Genomic DNA, 19,947 nt, shown 5'->3' with positions numbered 1-19,947 from the left:
TTGATCCTCGTTTCCCGACTCATGTGTGTCGGTTGAACAAGGCTCTCTACGGCCTTAAACAGGCGCCTCGTGCTTGGTTTCAGCGCTTGAGCTCTTTTCTCATGCGTTATGGTTTTTCGTGTAGTCGGGCTGATCCTTCATTGTTCTTTTTCTACAAAGGACGTATTACTCTTTATCTTCTTGTCTATGTGGATGACATCATTCTAACTGGTAGTGATCCCTCTCTGCTGACCCAGTTTATTGCTCGCCTTAATGCTGAGTTCGCCATTAAATATCTGGGTAAGCTTGGCTATTTTCTTGGTCTTGAGATCACTTATACTGCTGATGGTTTATTCTTGGGACAGGCCAAATATGCACATGATTTGCTTTCCCGTGCTATGATGCTTGAGGCCAGTCATGTTTCTACACCCTTGGCTGCCGTATCTCATCTTGTCAGTTCCGGTGATGCTTACTCAGATCCAACACACTATCGCTCTTTGGTTGGAGCCTTGCAGTACTTGACTATTACTCGTCCTGACTTGTCATATGCTGTTAACACGGTTAGTCAGTTTCTTCAAACTCCAACTGTGGATCATTTTCAGGCTGTCAAACGAATTCTCCGTTATGTTTGTGGCACACAACACTTTGGTCTTACGTTTCGTCGTACTTCTTCCCCCACTGTTCTTGGTTATAGTGATGCTGATTGGGCTCGTTGTACTGACACTCGCCGCTCTACTTATGGCTACGCTATTTTTCTTGGTGATAACCTTTTGTCTTGGAGTGCCAAGAAACAACCTACTGTTGCTCGCTCTAGTTGTGAATCTGAGTACCGGGCAATGGCCAATACTGCGTCTGAGTTAGTTTGGTTGCTTAATCTTCTTCACGAGCTTCGTGTTCCGTTATCCGCGCCTCCTCTTCTTCTTAGTGACAACCAGAGTGCCTTGTTTATGGCTCAAAATCCTGTTGCTCATAAGCATGCCAAACACATTGACTTGGATTGTCATTTCGTTCGTGAGCTGGTTTCCTCTGGTCGTTTAGCTGTTCGCCATGTGCTCACTTCTCTCCAGCTTGCTGATATTTTCACTAAGGCGTTGCCTCGTCCGTTGTTTGACCTTTTTAGATCCAAGCTTCGAGTTGGTCCTAATCCAACGCTAAGCTTGACGGGGGTGTTAGAGAAGAATAGCCATAATATCCTACAGGATATTCCTTTATTATTATTTGTTGTATTTTGTAATATGCCTGAGAATATTCCTTAGCATATTCTGTAATTTTTTATTATAAATAACATTGTCTACCTCACACACAATTGGTGGTGAGAGTATCCAATCTTACACAAACAAAAAGATTTCTTAGTGTCCAAGCTTTGCCAATCAAAAACTATATTAAAGAATCCCCCTACTAATCTTTCACTCACAGATACACCACACGTACGTAAATGTGATCAAAATAACATTGCAGTGAAATAAGCTAAGAGCAGGATCATGGTAGAATGCATAGAAGATTTAACAGAATTAATTTATGAAATCATTCAGCCAATTCATTCAATACTAAAACATAGGAAGCAACTAAAACAACAAAGGGATTAAAGACAGAGTAAACACAGTTAATTCGCTGTAAACGAAGAGCTAACACTCTGACTGGGTTGCAAGGGATGCTAATGGTTTCGTGCATAAGATCCTGACTCCATGTGAAACCCTATTGTCCACTTTGTGACTCAGTTCGTCGAGGCCTGCTACCTCGAGACTTTTTTCAGAATTTCTTCATCATCATCATGCGCATAATGAATCTTCTTTGATACAGGTAACCGAGTCATTTCTTCCAAATCATTGTTTACTGCATCAACAGCGTCAGGAATGTACCTGCCAAACAGTAGGAATCATGTTTTGTCATACCAAGAAAAAAGCAAGTGCAGCATCATTTAGTTAATTCCTGAAACCATGAGGGACAAATACAACTCAGGTATACCTGGTTAATTTTCGTTTCCTCTCCAGCTGTTCACGGGCCTGCATCTACGATTTTAAATGGATGCAACACAATCCATTAAACTTCCGAGAAAAGCAATATAAAATAAAAATGTCACAAAATGTAGACATGCAAAATCAAACACATTACAGCAGAATTATGCTTTACATTATGTTCTGGCATGTCCACAGCTTGCAAGGGAATTGGTGAAGCCATTTCATTGTCCCCCACCTGCATATAAAGTTCACAAAATCTCATCAACAAATAAAAAATTCAAGCACTTGAACAAAAGTTTCTATCAACATCTGTCCTACTTATCATTCAATACAAATAGAAGTCATTACCGTACATGTACTTTGGTGGATTGAAAATAGCACTTGAACAAAAGTAAAAGTAAGACATGTTCCTTGGATTATAATTCAGAATGATATAAGAATTAGTACAATGAAAAATCCTTGGATTATCTCAAGCAAACTCCTAGAATATGTACATTCCCCTGAATATCATCAAATTGCCAGGTCCATGAAGGTCTAACAAAATTGTCTGCATCTAATGACATTGACTGAAATAGGTCAACCATTGCCACATGCTGGAGACATATTCAATTGGGGATTAGGATGTTGAGTGAAACATTGTATCTGTCTCTCGCTTCATAAATGTTCAAAGGGTTTCACTTTATGAAGAGAGAAAGAAATGCAGGATTTCAACATGTGAAAGTTTCCACATGAGAGAATCCAGATCCTTCAATAGCAGAGTAAAAATAAAGCCAAGAACTAGAAGTTGGCATGAAGTTGGTGTAGAAATTACATATTAACTGGACCAATACTAGCAATTAGAATACCATAAAAATTAGGATAAATTGTGTACCTCTCTCTTGAAGATATCTTAAAAGTACTTTTGATTTGCGGAAGCAAGCACACAATTGTATGCACCAGCAACAAGATCTTCCACTTGATCTAGTGTCTCTGGCAAACTACTCTTTGATGGAGCAAGCAGTTAAAGAACGTTAAGAGTCAAGTGGGGATCCTGCCCTTTATTAATAAAACATGGAAAACCTAATTTTCATCCATCATGGATATTAGGTCCATTAGGCCCCACACAGAAGTTCACACACTTGTCTATTGTGCTCAACCCAATTAACTTATATTCACATGTGATTCCCAAAATAGCCTATAAGGATCACATTAACATATAGGCTCACAAGGAAAAATATATCAAGTAACATTCAACTCATTTTAATAAAATAAAAAGTCATCAATCAATATAAGCCCAAATTAGAATAAAATTCTAAGGAAAATCACGAGCAATTGAGAATTGCCAACCAATTGATTTGCAAACTTGGTTGAAGCATTGCATCATCAGAACCTGTTAGATCAGAAAGATAACTAAAACCCCCACACACCAACAGAAGATTCTATGGACATTTTGTGAGTTCAGTTTTTCAACTGGTAGCTTCAGGATCATTCTGGTTATCTTCTCCATCATCAAACAAACCGGAGGCTTCAGATGGAAATTCCAGATTTTCTAAGGACTCATTGACAATGGAACTGTCCCCTAACTGTCCCGTGACCAGCCTCAACATTATGTTACGAATAATATTAAGTTGTACAAGCTTGAATCTGTGCTATGACTATCCATTAGTTTTGGTCCACTATCCATCTCGAATTGTAAACCCATTTTATATTTAGTAGGAAAAAAAAATTAAGAACGTGCGGATGTTATTTAATCAATTGTCAGTTATGAATTTCATATATTTAAGTATCAATAAAAGACTGTGAGTTTCAATTCACCCCTTCCTATTTTCAGCAGATAAAAATTGGATAGAAGAGAAAGTGAGTAGTAAATTTATCGAAGTTGCAAATTATAACTTCATTACCTTGAGTATAAAAGTCGTCTTAAAAAATTGCTGAATTTAAGCATAAAAGTTTTCAGGTACAAACTCTCTCAGATACCATCTTGATGACTGCTGAATCAGCAAATTTCGTTTGTCATTATAGGTTGTATGACAGGATGAATTAAAAAATTCATTTATATATCATAATTTTGGAGCATTGCAAGAAAGGGTGTAAGGCAAAATCAAGACTTGACTTCCTTTGTACCTTTCAGAGTTTAACATGTGACGCTTGAGAGTGGTGGTCGATGCCATAGGGGAGCATGAGTTAGCAAACTTTGAATCAGGAGTGGTAAGGAAAAGTTTATGATGGGTATTTGAGCTATGCCTTTTTCAGATCTTGATTTTCAATCTAGTGGCAGTTGAGGACTTGAAGTCATTCTACAAAACCTGGCTCAGTGGCAAATGGCAAACAAAAAGATGAAATGTGAACTCTAGAAAGAGGTTGGTCTCAACTGGATGGTTATTTAAGGGGAAAATTTGTTTTTCCTGGTGGAGGAACCAACTTCTATTATAGTGCTGATACATATATTACATCAATTGTTAATGTAATCTCCATATATGAAGAAAAAGAGTGCTCTTATGTGAAGGAAAATTGCTAATAACAGGTAAAAGAATGCATGAAGTTCGGGTTCCCAGATGCTGCTTTCATAACAAAACAAACTTGGATCTACAAATAATCCTGACTATTTAAACTGACTGTGATTTGCAATCTTGCAGAGGTGCAAGAGTAGCAGTATAATTCACTATTTTGACATTTGCACTGAGCATCCAACCACATACCACGAGGACATGCAGCGAGCTGTTTTGCCTATTATTGTTGCAGATGATATTGTTCTGCCATTTGCTGATGCAATCCCATGGGAAGAGATTGGTGTGTTGGTTGATCAAACTTCATAATCAGCAAGCACCAATATGAGATTTGCAAGGCACCATAAGAAATAGTTTTAACCAGCCATTCCTTTACCATCTTTTATTGGAATTTCCTTCTCTTTTGTTTTTGTTTCAAGTCATCCACTGACTCCACTTGAGCAGAGCTCCTCCTGACAGCGGATTCAATTTCATCACCACCAAAAACAATTTCATTCTTATATGGTGCATCGCAAGGTTCCATTTTCTCCTCAGTTGGTTCATTATATACAAGATAAACTGTTGTCTTCTTCACAGTGAATCCGTTCTCAAAAACAACCACCATCTTTACTTTGTTACCTGGTTCAATATGTGATACTACTCTCTGCCACTCTTCATCTTCAAAGGAGTCGCTTCCCTCTTATAGAGCTGAATTGTTGTCTTTGTGTAATTTATTACCAACACATTTTCAAGACCATCTATGTTATTTCATTTGTGGTAGCTCAGGGGCGGAGCCACCGGGGTGGCTTACCGGTGCTCCGCACCTCTGGATATTTTAAATTTTCATACCGATACCATGTAATTTTTTTTCTAGCACCTATAATAAATAGAATATAATGTAAACGTAAACACCTAGCATAAATTCGATGGTGGTGCAGTGGCAAGCAGGGCTATTATTCTTATATAGGTCTCAGGTTCCCAAAGAAGAGTTATGGGAACCAATTACCACTATACTTGATCTAACTATTGTATATTAAATGATAGTTTTACATTATTATATATGTTAGTAGAATTATCATCTGTTATTTTCTGTTAATTTTTTAGATAATAAACACAATTTTTAATTGGTATCTCTTATATTCAAACTATTTATATATTTATTTTATTTATAAAAAATATCAATTGATTTTTCATATAGAGTCCTTTTGAATCACTATTTAATACTTTTCAAAAAAAATCACTATTTAGTAAAATGATGTTTGATATAATGAAATTTGATAAAATGAAGTATAAAAAATTGAATTTGTATGTGGAAATTATACTCAAAAGTAAGTTTAAAAACTGAATGTTGTTTGAATAAAATAAAGTAAAACTGTTAGATATAAAATTACTAAAAAGTTCATTGCTAAATAAGGGATAAATAGTTTTTTTAAGGAAAATAAGAGATAAATATGAGATATAAATTTTGGTAATTCATGTGTTTCAACACAAAAGTGAAATAAAAAAAGTATCACATTTCTACATTGTCATTAATTACGTTTTCACACTCATAACATACTTATTACGTTCACATTATTTTTTCAAACAAGATAAAAAGCACAAATATGCATTTTTTCCCTTCACATACTTAACGAAAAATGTGATTGATATATAAAAATACTCTTGTGTTCATGACGAAAAATATTATTTTTCCTTTTTAATAATAGTTAGTGTTTGAATACACAATAAAAATAATGCCAAACCAAAATTAAAGTCGATAAAAGTAACTTCACATCCATAATATAATTTTAAAGTATTATCAAACATGCACATATAAATATTTTGTTTGATCAATAGTCCCTCGGTGTGAGAATCCTGGCTACGCCCTGGGTAGCAGAATGGACAGCGCACATCATTGTCTTCAAACTACGGCCATTCACTTCCGGGACTTCAAAAATTACAGAAGAACTTTCACAATTGAAGGTTAACCAATTTGGATAATTATTGCCGGGGAGCAAACTAACATCAGACTCTCTGACAGTCTTATTCTGTAAAAATGAAAATATGCTAAAAAAATTATTGAACAATAATTAAATGCCACCGTTCATAATTTATTCAACAGTCAAAAATGTAGTTATCCTCGAAAAGATAACTAATCATTTTCTTGTACATAAAATTTCTGATCTTCTGATTAAGACACAAATTATAAAGTCATGATAACTTAATAAAGAAAAAAAAGTCTTCAAGACTTTCTGAAGTTAGCATAGAAATTATTGCTTGGATTCTTCAAACAGAGACTGTCAGTCCAGCTTAAAATACCATTCAAACCAAAAATAGAGTTACCTAATTCCTTTTGATATTTAAAGTTTAAACAGTGATTTTAACAAGTTGTGCTACTCACTAAAATCAACATGCACCTTGAAGGTTTTAACAGTTTTTCATAACACAAAGTACACATGAATAATGTCACTGCTCTACATACTAGCGAAAGCAAAAAATCAGATTCATAGATTTCTTTTTCTTAGAGGAAAGATTGATGGAGTAATATTAATTTTCTACAAAGAAGATATACCTACTAGTAAGGTGTTCAGTTGGCCAATGTTTTCATTATTTGTAAGTCCTATGTATAACTAATATGCAAGGGGTACCGGATTATCTAGTTGCAACATAGTTATGTCCATAAGACTGTTAAAATTTTCCCCGAACTCACCAGTTTGCCGCCGCACTTCTGACGGATCTACGTCGTAGAACACCGGCAGAACCGCTAGGCCTATGGTTCTGTGACACTCCATTATTTTCTCCAACTCTTCCAGACACCACCGCGAATCTGCATAATTTTTTACTGAAATTTCAGACTCTTCGATTGCTCCGAGCAGTGAATTTGAAATGTCATCTCCCCTTTGAAGGGAATCGTCGTCCCTGTAAACAGGGGCGGAGGCAGAAATTTTATAAGGGGGGTGCTAAGATCTAAAGGAATATAATTTATAAGAAAATTTAATTTTTTATCATATAAAGAATGTGAAAAAAATTATAAATATCTAACAATTTGTTATAAACATAATCAATATAAAATTAGTTTCAGTACAAGAGCGATACTAACCGGCACCCATAAGAGGGCTTAAAACAAACAGCACCCATAAAAAAATTGTGGCAGTGGCAGCAACGTACCAATTGAGGAAGATAAATCAAGATTTTGTTGATTAAATTCTTGAAGCAGCAGCCAGAGAAAAACCCTATTGAACGCTTGAAGAAGGTAACAGAGGCAAGATTGAAGATAGATCAATTTTTTTGTAGTGTTGTTGCTTTTACAAAAAAAAAGGTAATCAGTACTTGTACACTCGTATGTAACAAGCTATCTAGTAAGTGATAATATATTAAAAAAATGCAAAGGTCTCACACATAATAAGAAAGACTGAAAGAGTAAAAGAGAGTGTAGGTAATGGTGGGTCCGTGGGTGCTATTCAGTTAAAAAAGTATAATATATGAGACTCAAATTTTTTTTGTTAATAAAAAATCAAAATTCCAGGGTGGCTACAGCAGGGAGTAACCCCCACTGTGCCTCCGCCCCTGCCTGTAAACGGTTATCCCGGCGTTTTGAAGAGCAGTATAGAGATGTGACGTGAAGGAAGCTCGCGTGTCTTCCCCCTGAAACTCAAGAACACATCGTGGATTCTCCTTCTCCTTCTGGTTGGATCCGGCCGAAACCGATTCCGCCTATTCTTCTCCTTATCGGGATGATTTAAAGTTCCCAATCGATCCCAGGTGATAAAAGACATGGATAATTTAATAATTTTGATTTGGAGAACTGAATCTGAAAGTAAAAATGTACTCAGAAAAGAAATGATTGATAGCCCGAAAAATAATTAGAAGGAATTCACCAAATTGACTTTGATTAGTCAAAAGTGAATTTTTTTTAAAGGTTGACTGCTGGTGTTTTTAATTTCAAGTCAGACCAAAAGACTCTTGCTAAATACTAAAATCAACTATGGCTTGATAGCTCCATGCCTCCATCAATGTTAATTAATGTCTAGCTCCATCAATGCATCAAAGGGATTCTTTAATTTCTGAAATAAAAGTCAAATAAGAAATCAAGGTTATGGAACCCACCTAGTGTCACACAAAATACATTAATTATTACAAACATAATAATCAGTTCATATAAGGATGGCAAAACAACACATTCTTATTGTAAGAATGGAGCTCAATATCAAAACAACACATTCGTTCAAGAGAATGACAAAATAACACAAGTTAGTTAAATAAGTTAATCCAACACCCAATATCAAAACAAGATTCATACCAAAACTTGGAAGACCATTCTTTCAAAGATTGTCATTGTCATTATAAAGGTTACTTTCAGAACTAGTATCCATTTCTTGTTGAACAAGCTCTGTAAAAAAGAAACATACTTCATTACTTTTAGAAAAGATATAAAAAAACATAGAAAAAGATATAGAAAAGCATAGATACGAATTAACCTCAGTGAAATCTAAGCTAGGTATAGAAAAGAGAGAAGAGAGAGAAATGAGAGAGAGATAGAGAGAGGGAGACTAAAGGTGAGGAGGGAGAATGGCAGCATGTGGTAGGACGGAAGAGAAACCAAAAGGAGTCCATTGCTTATTTTTTCTTTACTCATTTCCCAGATAACTATGATGAAAAAAGCATGTGGGAGTGTTTCAAAGATGGGGTAGAGTGATAAACATATTCATCCCAAGGAGGGGTGGAGGTTTGGTTTCGTGAAAATGGTAGGAGTGAACGAACTAGTTAGCTTGGCCAGGAAGATTGACCAAATATATATTAGAAGCATGAAGCTATATGTAAATGTACCGAGATTTGGGAAGGAAAGCCGGAGGGAAAGAAGGGAGAATGAGGGTAGATTTGCCTAGCGAAGAAGTGGCTTCCAAGATAGAGAGGGTTATCCAAAAATGTCCAAAGGAAATGCTGGGAAATCATGATGAATGGAACTAAAAAGGAAAACATTGTGGAGAATGGAATGACATATAAACAAGCCCTAAAGAATGGCTAGGAAACCGGTGGTGATGGAAGTGCGGGGAGAGGAGAACCCGCTTTGAGTGACGTGTGGAAGGCTGAGGATCTTCAATTGGAAGGAAATATATAGACCTGGATGGAGAGGAGCATCGTGGGGAAGTTAAGGTCTCCTGAGCTGATTCAATCAGCCTATGACTACTTTGTCATGGCAGACCTTCATTCGGTGAAAGTCCGGTACATGGGAGGATTGTCGGTTCTTCTTACGGGGGAGAAAAGGGTGGATCTTATGGATGTGATAAAGGACTCTGGGGAAGGCTGGAAAGAAGTTTTTGAGGAACTATTTACATGGAATCCCTCGATGACAGCTGACTGCAGGATTCCGTGGATAAGATGTGAGGGGTTGTCGCTGCAATTTTGAAATGAAAAGAATTTTGAAAGGGTGGTGAGGCTAGCAGGAAGTCTAATTGGAGTGGATGTTGAAATGCTATCGTTCTCATGCCTTTGATTTTCCAGGATTCGGATCAAAACAACCTCCCATGATCCTATCTTTGTTAACATGAAAATAAAGATTGGCGATCAAGTGGTGGGAGTGTGACTTGTAGAGGAAATCGGTGTTTGGGAGGCTTTGAAGATCAGAAGTCGTGAGCGGTGTGTAGAAACTGATGAAGATTCGTATGTTTGGAGTAGATAATGTGAGGAGGAGCAATCAGAGTCAGACGGAGGTGGCAGAGGTGATGGCGGCGAAGATGACCAACATGACAGCGACGTCGAGGGTGCCGAATTCCAGGGTCAGCCGCCAGAGAATTTAATGACATTCTTGGGAATAACAGATGGTTGTGTCAACGAGGTAAATGAATTAATTGCCCATAATGAGGGATCAAAGCCTGAAAGTGGGGGTAGGACCATGAATATAGAAAGTCAGAAGTCTGATGAAGTTGGGAATAATAAGTTGGATGCGTGCATGGATAAATTACGGTTGGAGACTACTCACGTGAGTAATTCCGTGGCTGATGGGCCATCTGGTTGTGTGGCCCAGTGCTCATTTAGCCAAAACTCGGGCCAAGAAATGAAGATAGGTAAATTGGGGGGGTCCCTGCCCCCAATTTTCCAGGGCATTTAGGGATTGCACATTCAGAACAAATCAACGAGGCTCCCTTGGCAGGTGATGAGGAGAGCTCGATCATGGTGAACAGTGAATGAAAGGCGGTGGTGAAGCCGAGATCAAACCCACGAAGTGCAGAGAGAGGAGTCGAATCAAGTCTTGGTGAGGCTCAAGCACAAGGCTTGTTTCTTCTTGCCCATAAGCAAGGAAACAGGTACGTCAGAATGTGCTTTCACTGTCTGATTCTGAGATTGCAAACTGTAATAGAGGATTTTGGATCCGAAACGGGGAAGATGCGCAAAGAATATATGGGATGTTGGAAAGATGTTGGGTTTGACATTTTCAGGGGATGACAGGGAGATAATCAGAAGGCTGGTATCAATGGAAAAAAGGGATGAAACTGAAGTGGTTTTGTTCGACAGAGAAGTGGTTGGGGGTGACCAAGATGGTTTGTAATGATTGTACTCAGTTTGAATTCGAGGGGCCTGGGTAGTGCCCTTAAGCAGAAGGCAGTGAAAAGGCTCATTCTGCAGTATAAAGTTGATTTGGTTTGTTTGCAAGAGACAAAGCTTCAGGAGGTGGATTCAGGTTGTTGTAGAAGGATTTGGGGCAATGCAGCCTTCGAGTGGGAATTCATTCTGGCGATTAATAGAGGAGGGGAGACTTTTGTGTTTATGGAGGAAAGGCTTCATTCAAATTACAAGTTGCGACAAGGGACATAACTTCATCTGCATTGCTGGCAAGAATGTAGCTGATGATTCGGTGTGTGTTTTCCTTAATGTATACGCACCATGCGATAGAGCAGGAAAGCGGGCTCTATGGAATTCGCTGTCTGATTTGAAGAGCAGTTATAATCCCTCAACATAAACCATATTTGGACAGAAAAACAACAACTATATTTAGAAAAACGACTTTGAAAACGAGGGAAAGAAAAAGAGACAAAAGTTTCTATCAACATCTGTCCTACTAATCATTCAATACAAATAGAAGTCATTACCATACATGCATTTTGGTGGATTGAAATTAGCACTTAAACAAAAGTAAAAGTAAAACATGTTCCTTGGATTATAATTCAGAATGATATAAGAATTATTACAATGAAAAATCCTTACATTCCCCTGAATATCTTCAAATTGCCAGGTCCATGAAGGTCTAACAAAATTGTCTGCATCTAATGACATTGATGAAATAGGTCAAGCATTGCCACATGCTGGAGACATATTCAATTGGGGATTAGGATGTTAAGTGAAACATTGTATCTATCTCTCGCTTCATAAAAGTTCAAAGGGTTTCACTTTATGAAGAGAGAAAGAAATGCAGGATTTCAACATGTGAAAGTTTCCACATGAGAGAATCCAGATCCTTCAATAGCGTAGTAAAAATAAAGCCAAGAACTAGAAGTTGGCATGAAGTAGGAAAATCACGAGCAACTGAGAATTGCCAACCAATTGATTTGCAAACTTGCTTGAAGCCTTGCATCATCAGAACCTGTTAGATCAGAAAGATAACTAAAACCCCCACACACCAACAGAAGATTCTATGGACATTTTGTGAGTTCAGTTTTTCAACTGGTAGCTTCAGGATCATTCTGGTTATCTTCTCCATCATCAAACAAACCGGAGGCTTCAGATGGAAATTCCAGATTTTCTAAAGACTCATTGACAATGGAACTGTCCCCTAACTGTCCCGTGACCAGCCTCAACATTATGTTACGAATAACATTGGGTTGTACAAGCTTGAATCTGTGCTCTGAGGTGTGTTGTTGATTAAATCGGCCTGGAAGCTTGGAACGGGTGTCATAGCAATCACCACAAAGATCAAAACCCATCTTCTCCTTACAGTCCTCGCATTTATATCTATCTCCAATGATAGGATACATCTGCAAAAACAAGCTACACAGTTAGCACACTGCAGAGTGCAGATAACTATAAGCACAGTAGTATAGACATTGGAACATTGAAAGATATAAAACTAGCATAATGGAAAAAAGCTAGGCATGTAACCTACAATTTATAGTTTGTTGAGAAGTCTCCCATTGACTAGAGATATGGCCAAAAAAGTGTGTATAAAGGATAGAGCAACCCTCACACCTAAGCTAGCTTTTGGGACAGAGTTAGGCATCACCGAATTTTAAAAGCTAGATGACAGGACAAAAATGAAAACAATAACAACGACCAAGCCTTTTCACCTTTTATCAAGAATTGATCACATGGATTTCAACGTCAATGCCACAATGCTATATCAACATGCTCCCTTATAAAAGAGGGGGAACTTGAGGGAAGATTAGATAAATTACCACCTTGGAAACACATACAAAATATGGCTTTAAAAGAATGAAATTGCCAAGTGAGACCTTATCGATCAATTTGAAAACAATAATAATAATGATGAGGTGAATATCTGTGGAAGTATCATTTAATTAGCACTGGTGCAAATAAGCCAAACCGTTTCAGGTTTGCAGTTAAAACAGGGTATGTGTTGCTCCCTTTTGAGCAAATGCGAGAACTCAAATGTGAACTGCAAGTCAACTAACTGCCAGTAATCAAAGGCAAGCAACCACATAAATTGATGAGTACCTATCTTAGGTCAATGAACGGAACAGAAAAATCTATACACTACCATAGAAATATTCACATGCATTCATACTCTCACCAACCTAGACTAGACCACCCTCTCCCACCACCCCCCCCATAAAAATAGTAATGAGTAATGACAAATAATGAATAACAACAACAAAAACAATAAGTTAAGTACAACATCAACAAAAACGCAACATATGATTATGATGGACTAGAGCTTTTACCCCGCAAAAATCACAACCAACTCCAATATGAACTTTTGACTCAGGATCAGACCAAAATTCGATTTTTTCTCCTTTGTTATGGTTGTTTGATGAACCTGAAAGAAAATACATAGTCACTGGAAGAACACTGTAAAATAGCATAAATCTACCCTTTATTATAAGGTCTTATCTAAGTTAACTTTTGGGGTAAAGTTAGGCATAGTCCAAATTCTAAGAGCAATGAAAGGTTCTAGTGAGAAAGAAAGGTCTGTTTCTTTTTTTTATTTGTAAAAAGATATGTGAAATAATTAAATTAAATAGGTGCAATTACAAATTGAATGAAAAAACTAATATGGATAAATGCTAGCTATCGACATTGTTCCACATACTATTATTGGGTGAACTTCATGTGGGTTTCACTAAATAAAAAATGGACTTAGGAATTAAAATAAGGTGTGTGCCAGACAATATTTATCAGTATTTCTTATAAGTACGAAAGGTTACGATTGGGGATAATTTGTGGTGGCTGTTTACAAATGGATGAAAGCTAAAGGGTTTGAGGCAATTATTTTAAATAATATAAGCCTTAAAAGGTTGAAAAATGTCCAGCTAAGTGGCTACAGTTTTCAGACAAAAAATGAAGCACAAAGGAAACCAAAAGCAAGGCTAGAAGACTATAAGTTGATATACATGTACACTAACATTAGGACCTGCACATCTAAGACAGATTTCACTATACAGCTCGTTATATTTCATCTTCACAACTTAAGACTGACACCCAAATCAAGCACAACAGTGACTATGTGGAAGTTAGGTAAACCTTAATGAAAGTCAATTAATTTACTCTATAAGCTGAATTATTCAGTTTTTTAAAATAAATTTCGGTGGCCAAAATGAAATATGAACAACTTACCACCACTAACTTTCAACTTTGGATTCTAATCCTTATAGAAATTCAGTGAAATATCCTTAGATTCTATTAATTTCAACTATTTCTCATTAGTGCAGGTGCTTGCAAGGTTAACTCTCGGTACTCAAGCAGGCCAAACTGTACATAAAATTCAAATATCTCAAAGGAAAGCTGGAATATAAGCATGTATAAAAAAAATATATGTTTCAAGATATCAAACATGCATAAAAAAATGTAGTCAAATATACATACAAGAAGAAGGGGTCTCTGGTTTCACTTTGATCTGCCTTAGTTCAATAGCATCTCTTCGCCATTTATATTCTTCAGGAAATTGTTCTTCCAGAAACTGATCAAACTCCAAACACACTTTTGGAAATCCTCTTGGATGCGGACTTTGGCAAACTTGGCATCTAAGCATCTCATCAGCTAACTTGATGACACAAGTTTCACAGTATACTATAGAAAATGAGGGAAAGTAGAAAAACAAAAAAATGCCAACTAAGTGTTCTGTTATTGATGGTCTTAATCAATTTAAAATAAAAGAAAACATAAATGGATTGAGTACCATGGCCACAATTAAGGACTACAGGTTGACAGAGAAGTTGCTTGCACATTATACACATCACATCTGCAACTGACAATTTCTGTGGTGGGCAAAGCTCATCCTGAGACGATTTTTGTCCTTTAATAGGAGTCCCAATAATTTCAGCTTCTCCAATGGAAGAGCGTTTAGAATGGATGGTGCCATCGTCTCCTTCATGGTTGGTGGACTTTGATTGTTCCATACCTTCAGAAGTTCCCACGTTGCATAAGCTGGGCACGAGATGTGTAATAGAGGAGGAAGAAGGGCTACCAGAATGACCAAATTTAGCTTGGGATTCACATGTATCAGGATCAAATTCAGGGGAATAGAAGCCCGATTTCTTTTCTTCCTCTAAAACAAGAGATGAATGAAGAATTATTGTAACTAAGCCCGATAAGAAGTCCAAAAGTAATCTTCTATGATAATTACACATTTAATGGAAAGTCATGTCAAGAACTGCATCATCAAAAAGCATACAAGAAATACCAAGGATCAGGATATGGTAACAAGGATAGAAAGAAAATCATATAATAAAGTTTACAATATCCACAGAACATTAGAAAATAGAATTCAAAACAGAGATGCAAATATTTATACATGCTATTACACATAGAAAATCCTACATGCCTATATCAAGTATATATGGCGGCGGTAATCATGGGAACCAAATGGAGGATACATTTAGATAATTTTTTAAAATAATTTGCTATCAGATACTAGAGACAGAAAATATTCTGAATATTTGATATGTATTCCACGGTTGAGATGTACAATATCTATATACAAGGTTTCCTAGTCAGTCTCTGAAGTTCAGGGATTGCAGAATCAAATATATTAGGAAACGATAATAATGAGATTACAAAGGAAATCTGATCTTAATCAATCAATGATCTATTCATCGAAATAGGAGAACAATTTAATTACATAATATCTCAACATATATAACATATATCTCAATATTCCCCCTCAAGCTGGAGGTTATAGATCATATGCATCCGGCTTGGAACATATGTAGAATATATCCTCAGACCCCTTAAAGAATTGGTGAAGGTAGTTACAAATTGATCCTTGGAGCAAACAGATGAGGTTTCGTTGACGCCAGAAAGGACTTTCTTCTCTAATGAAATGACAACCAACTTCTATATGTTTTATTCTCTCATAAAAGACTGGATTGAAAGGAGAAATGAAAAGCTGACTAGTTATCACACATTTCTATCCATAGGGCCAATGCCACAGAACTGCAACTCTTAAGTTAAATGCTTCAACCACAGGAGTTCACAAGTTGTGTGAACCTACTTGATCTAGCAACGGCACTTTGCTTCTTACTTTTTCCAGAGAAAAGGGGAAACATCAAATCAGAATTAACCTGTAGTACACTGCCAATCACTCGCATCACCAGTCTTATCCACATCTGAGTATCCAACAATACCACTGTAACCTGATACGAAAAACGACCTACCAATGACTATTAGGGGGAGAATTGATACTTTGGTTACAACACTAACTATGAATGATATATCAAGCCTGACAATTGCGAGATAATTTAACTTCCCACTAGTCTCCAGTATTTTCCTGGGCCAGTAAAGGGCTCCCCCTGATTGGGCAGAAGCTTGACATTAGGATCTATGGGGTCCTAACTGGTTTTTGATATAGAAGACTAGTCCCCTCCAAATATCTAGACCATACTTTCTCAATAAGATAGCAATGCTTGACTTTGACTGAGTCGACTCAATCCTAAGAAAATAATGCAAAGGACCTAAGACCTTAGTCTAAAAGTACTGAAATAAGTGTTGCTTACGGGCCTTGATGCCTTCTTGATAATAACTATAATCACAATATCATCAACATAACACAGACTTCAAGATAGATATATTCATTTATGATAAGAATTTAAGGAAGAAAAAAGGAATGCATCGCAGAGAATCATCCCAAACTGCTGTAAAACTTTGCTGAATGACCAAACCAAGCTCAAGACAACTGTTTTAAGCCATATAGGTACTTCTGAAACTTACACACAAGACATACCCCGGAGGCAAAAACCCAGGAGGTTACTCCATATAGATCTCAGCCTTCAAGTCAACATACAAGAAAGAACTTTAATATCTGATTGAAATAAGGAAGGATGGGTGCTTCATGTCAGCAATAGCTAAAGAGACAAGGTGACGAGGTGAGGTCATACGAGGAGGTGGGACAAGTATCCTTATGTGGTTAGATTCTAAAGCCTCCATCTTCTCAATCATTTCCTGTCGCCATTCTGGATGGGATAGAGCTTCCTGTACTGTCTTAGGAATGGTAACTGATGAAATAGCAGAGACAAAGGCATATAGTAGGTAGGACCGTAGGAGACAAACGAAGATAAGAGAGAAAATTGTAAACATGATGAGGATTAATGGCAGAACATTTACCTTTATGGAGGAAAATGGAAACATTAGTGGAAGCAGGTGGAGCTGGAGCATGAGAAGTGATTGGAGCAGGAGTTAAATCACTTGGCTAAGTAGCAAGAGTGGTGTCCGGGACAGTGGAACGTGGCAAACACTTGAAAGTGATGCTAAAACAGTGCAAGTCAGGATCCGGTTTTGGTGGTAATGAAGTATTTAGTGCCTCGAGAGTAGTAGCAGACAAAACATAGTCTAACTGAGGAACATGCATTACCTAAGCAAGGGAAACCTAGAGTAGCTAAGTATGGTGTATCTTCAAAAAAAGTGATATTTGCTGATGTGTAGAACCGATGAGTGGTAGAAGAGTGACATCAATAATCTTTTTGAACATGAGAGTATCCAAGAAAAGAACACTGGATAGTGAGTAGACGGCTTATCATGTTGTGGAGATCATGAACAAAAAAAGTACCTTAAAAAACAAGGAGGGCCATAATAAAGAGCATTCAGGAAACATCAAGGAATGGGGAATTTGATTTCCTAACACAGAAAACGACATCCTATTTATTAAATATCCAGCAGTAAGAATAACATTCCCCCAAAACGTCAAAGGAGCAATGGCATTCAACAAGAGTGTGCCAGCAACTCATTTTATTTTGTTGTGGTGTATGAGCATAACTAGACTAGTTGTGTAAAATTCCACCCATGATCATGATTCATGAATGACTAAAAACAAACAGAAAAATATTCTTTAGCATTGTCACTTCTCAAGAAAAAAATATCAACAAAATATAACAATAAGCCAGTAGAGAAGTCTCACAATACTAAAAATAACAATTAAACAGCACACCTCTCTCTAAAGCTTTTTTGAACAGAAGTATCACATAAAATAAAATGATTTTACAAAAAGTAACTGAATAAGAAACATTGCACATGTATATTTTAATATGCTCGTATATAAGCCATTAGAGAAAGAGACATACCAAGAGTTTGATTTATCCTTCTGGTGTACGCAACAGGATAGACCTTAAGAAGCAAAAAGTGAAGCATTTGGCAGACTGTTGGAAAGTGATAGTATTGGTGCCTACATATTGGACACTGAGACTCTCGTAGACAATTCATTGATTTATAGACACACCAGAAACAGCACATGTGACCACAAGCTGAAAATAGGGGAGAAAGATTGATTATTATCACACTACTAACAAATTCACATGAATTTCTAGAAAATAATGATGCCTTACATAGTACAATGGGCTTGTATAATAGATCCCTGCAGAATTATAGCAGATTCAAAATCAGTGAGTACAATTTGATAAAGAAAATAAGGCACCTCATAGACCAACTTAGAATGATGCAGTAACCAAAACCAGCTTCACAAAAAATAATTTAAGATAATTGATCAAATTTCACTCTAACTTAAAATAATTCAATGAATTGGTATTCAATAAAATTCAAGATATATGATGTATGCAGACCAACATAAGATCATGAAAGGCACAAAGAAAAAACAAAAATTCGAATTGTGCCCATGAACTCAACTAAATTCCCAAATAATTTTTTTTCCTGTGACCCTTTTGAAATATGAATAAGAATTCAAGAACAAAATTGAACCTTGATGAATAACAAAGAAAAGGGTATTTCCCTTTTCCTTTGTTCTTGATTGGCAAAAGAAGCAGATAATGAAACAACAGCAATGAATTGAAGAGACTTACAGGCAAACGGAGCAACAAAAGGAATCAGGGGTTTCTCCATGGTCAATGTCCATTATCTCATCTTTGAATTCGCTGTTCTCCATTTTCTGATCTTTGAATTCGCGGCGGTATCAAATGGGATTCAAGATTGCACCAGAAAAAAGTATAAGATGTTTTTTTTTTTTGTTGGATAAAAGTATAAGATGTCATAACATAATTTTTAATTTTAGTTATTCACATAAAAAAAAAAAATCGATTTTATATGACGGTGGGGAAGCAAAATGTTGCGTTATTTTATTTTTTTTCATAAAATCGCGAATCTTTACATTTTGGGCCTCTCATTTTTATTTTTATATTACTATGATTGAAACATGCGATGCGCGGAGGGTTTTTTTTTTATAAGCCATGACGATGAATAGAAGGGTGATTGATTCAATGATTTGCTAAAATGAATTATGCAATTTATGAGTGAGGTTTATGATTTCATAAAAAAAAATCGAATTCAGCAATTTACATATGTAATGGTTTTAACGGTTATCTTTATCATTTATCAATATATTGATGTAACTTAATCATTCTCATGTGTATCTCAAAAAAAAAAAATTCATTCTCATATGTATATATTATACATAAATAGTTAAATACTATACAAACATGACTCACAGGTATTCAGGGAAAACGGAAGGCTAGATGAGATGAGGATGTGCAATGGTGATGTGAGGTTTTCTACTACGATTTTAAGAGTCTCGATCGAGTATCTGTTCCCAAAGATTATTTCGAATGTTGATCAGGTGAGGGGTGAGTGAGAGTTTGGAGAGGGGAATGATGAGGTTCTCTTCCTGAGATTATCGGATGGTGGTTGGGTGAGGGACAAGTGGGAGCTTGTAGAGGGGAAAGATGAGGCATGTTGTTTGGACGTGAGTTCCTTGGCTTGTGTTGGCACAGTTATCTCCTCACTTCGGCAGGTGCGTGGTTTTGGGAAGGAAATGGTGATTTGTTTCAATTTTGTTCGGAGTCTCTTTTTAGGTGATTTCTCTAGCTTTTGGTGTTTGTTTAGATCCTTGGGTTCTAAGCGCCCAATCATCATCGAGGTTCCCCTAGTCGTTGTGTTTGAGATGTTGTTGGTTGTGG

General features: G+C 36.6%; 1 protein-coding gene across 1 annotated transcript; it reads right to left on the bottom strand.

Annotated features, from left to right (window-relative positions):
* Nucleotides 1-11,479: 11,479 nt before the first annotated feature.
* Nucleotides 11,480-19,661, bottom strand: LOC130729341 (E3 ubiquitin-protein ligase PRT1-like). The gene is made up of 8 exons (XM_057581066.1): nucleotides 19,480-19,661; nucleotides 18,838-18,928; nucleotides 18,367-18,395; nucleotides 18,106-18,285; nucleotides 14,730-15,098; nucleotides 14,417-14,620; nucleotides 13,276-13,370; nucleotides 11,480-12,351 (listed from the first exon to the last, which is right to left on the bottom strand). Exons 2-8 carry the CDS (start codon nucleotides 18,918-18,920, stop codon nucleotides 12,037-12,039), a joined length of 1,275 nt encoding a protein of 424 aa, XP_057437049.1. The 5' UTR covers nucleotides 18,921-18,928; nucleotides 19,480-19,661; the 3' UTR covers nucleotides 11,480-12,036.
* Between the last annotated feature and the right edge of the window lie 286 nt (nucleotides 19,662-19,947).

Source organism: Lotus japonicus, chromosome 1, assembly GCF_012489685.1.
Source record: "Lotus japonicus ecotype B-129 chromosome 1, LjGifu_v1.2".
Taxonomy (NCBI): Eukaryota; Viridiplantae; Streptophyta; class Magnoliopsida; order Fabales; family Fabaceae; genus Lotus; species Lotus japonicus.
The sequence above is the reverse complement of the archived record's forward strand: the minus strand, read 5'-3'. Positions and strand labels throughout refer to the sequence as shown.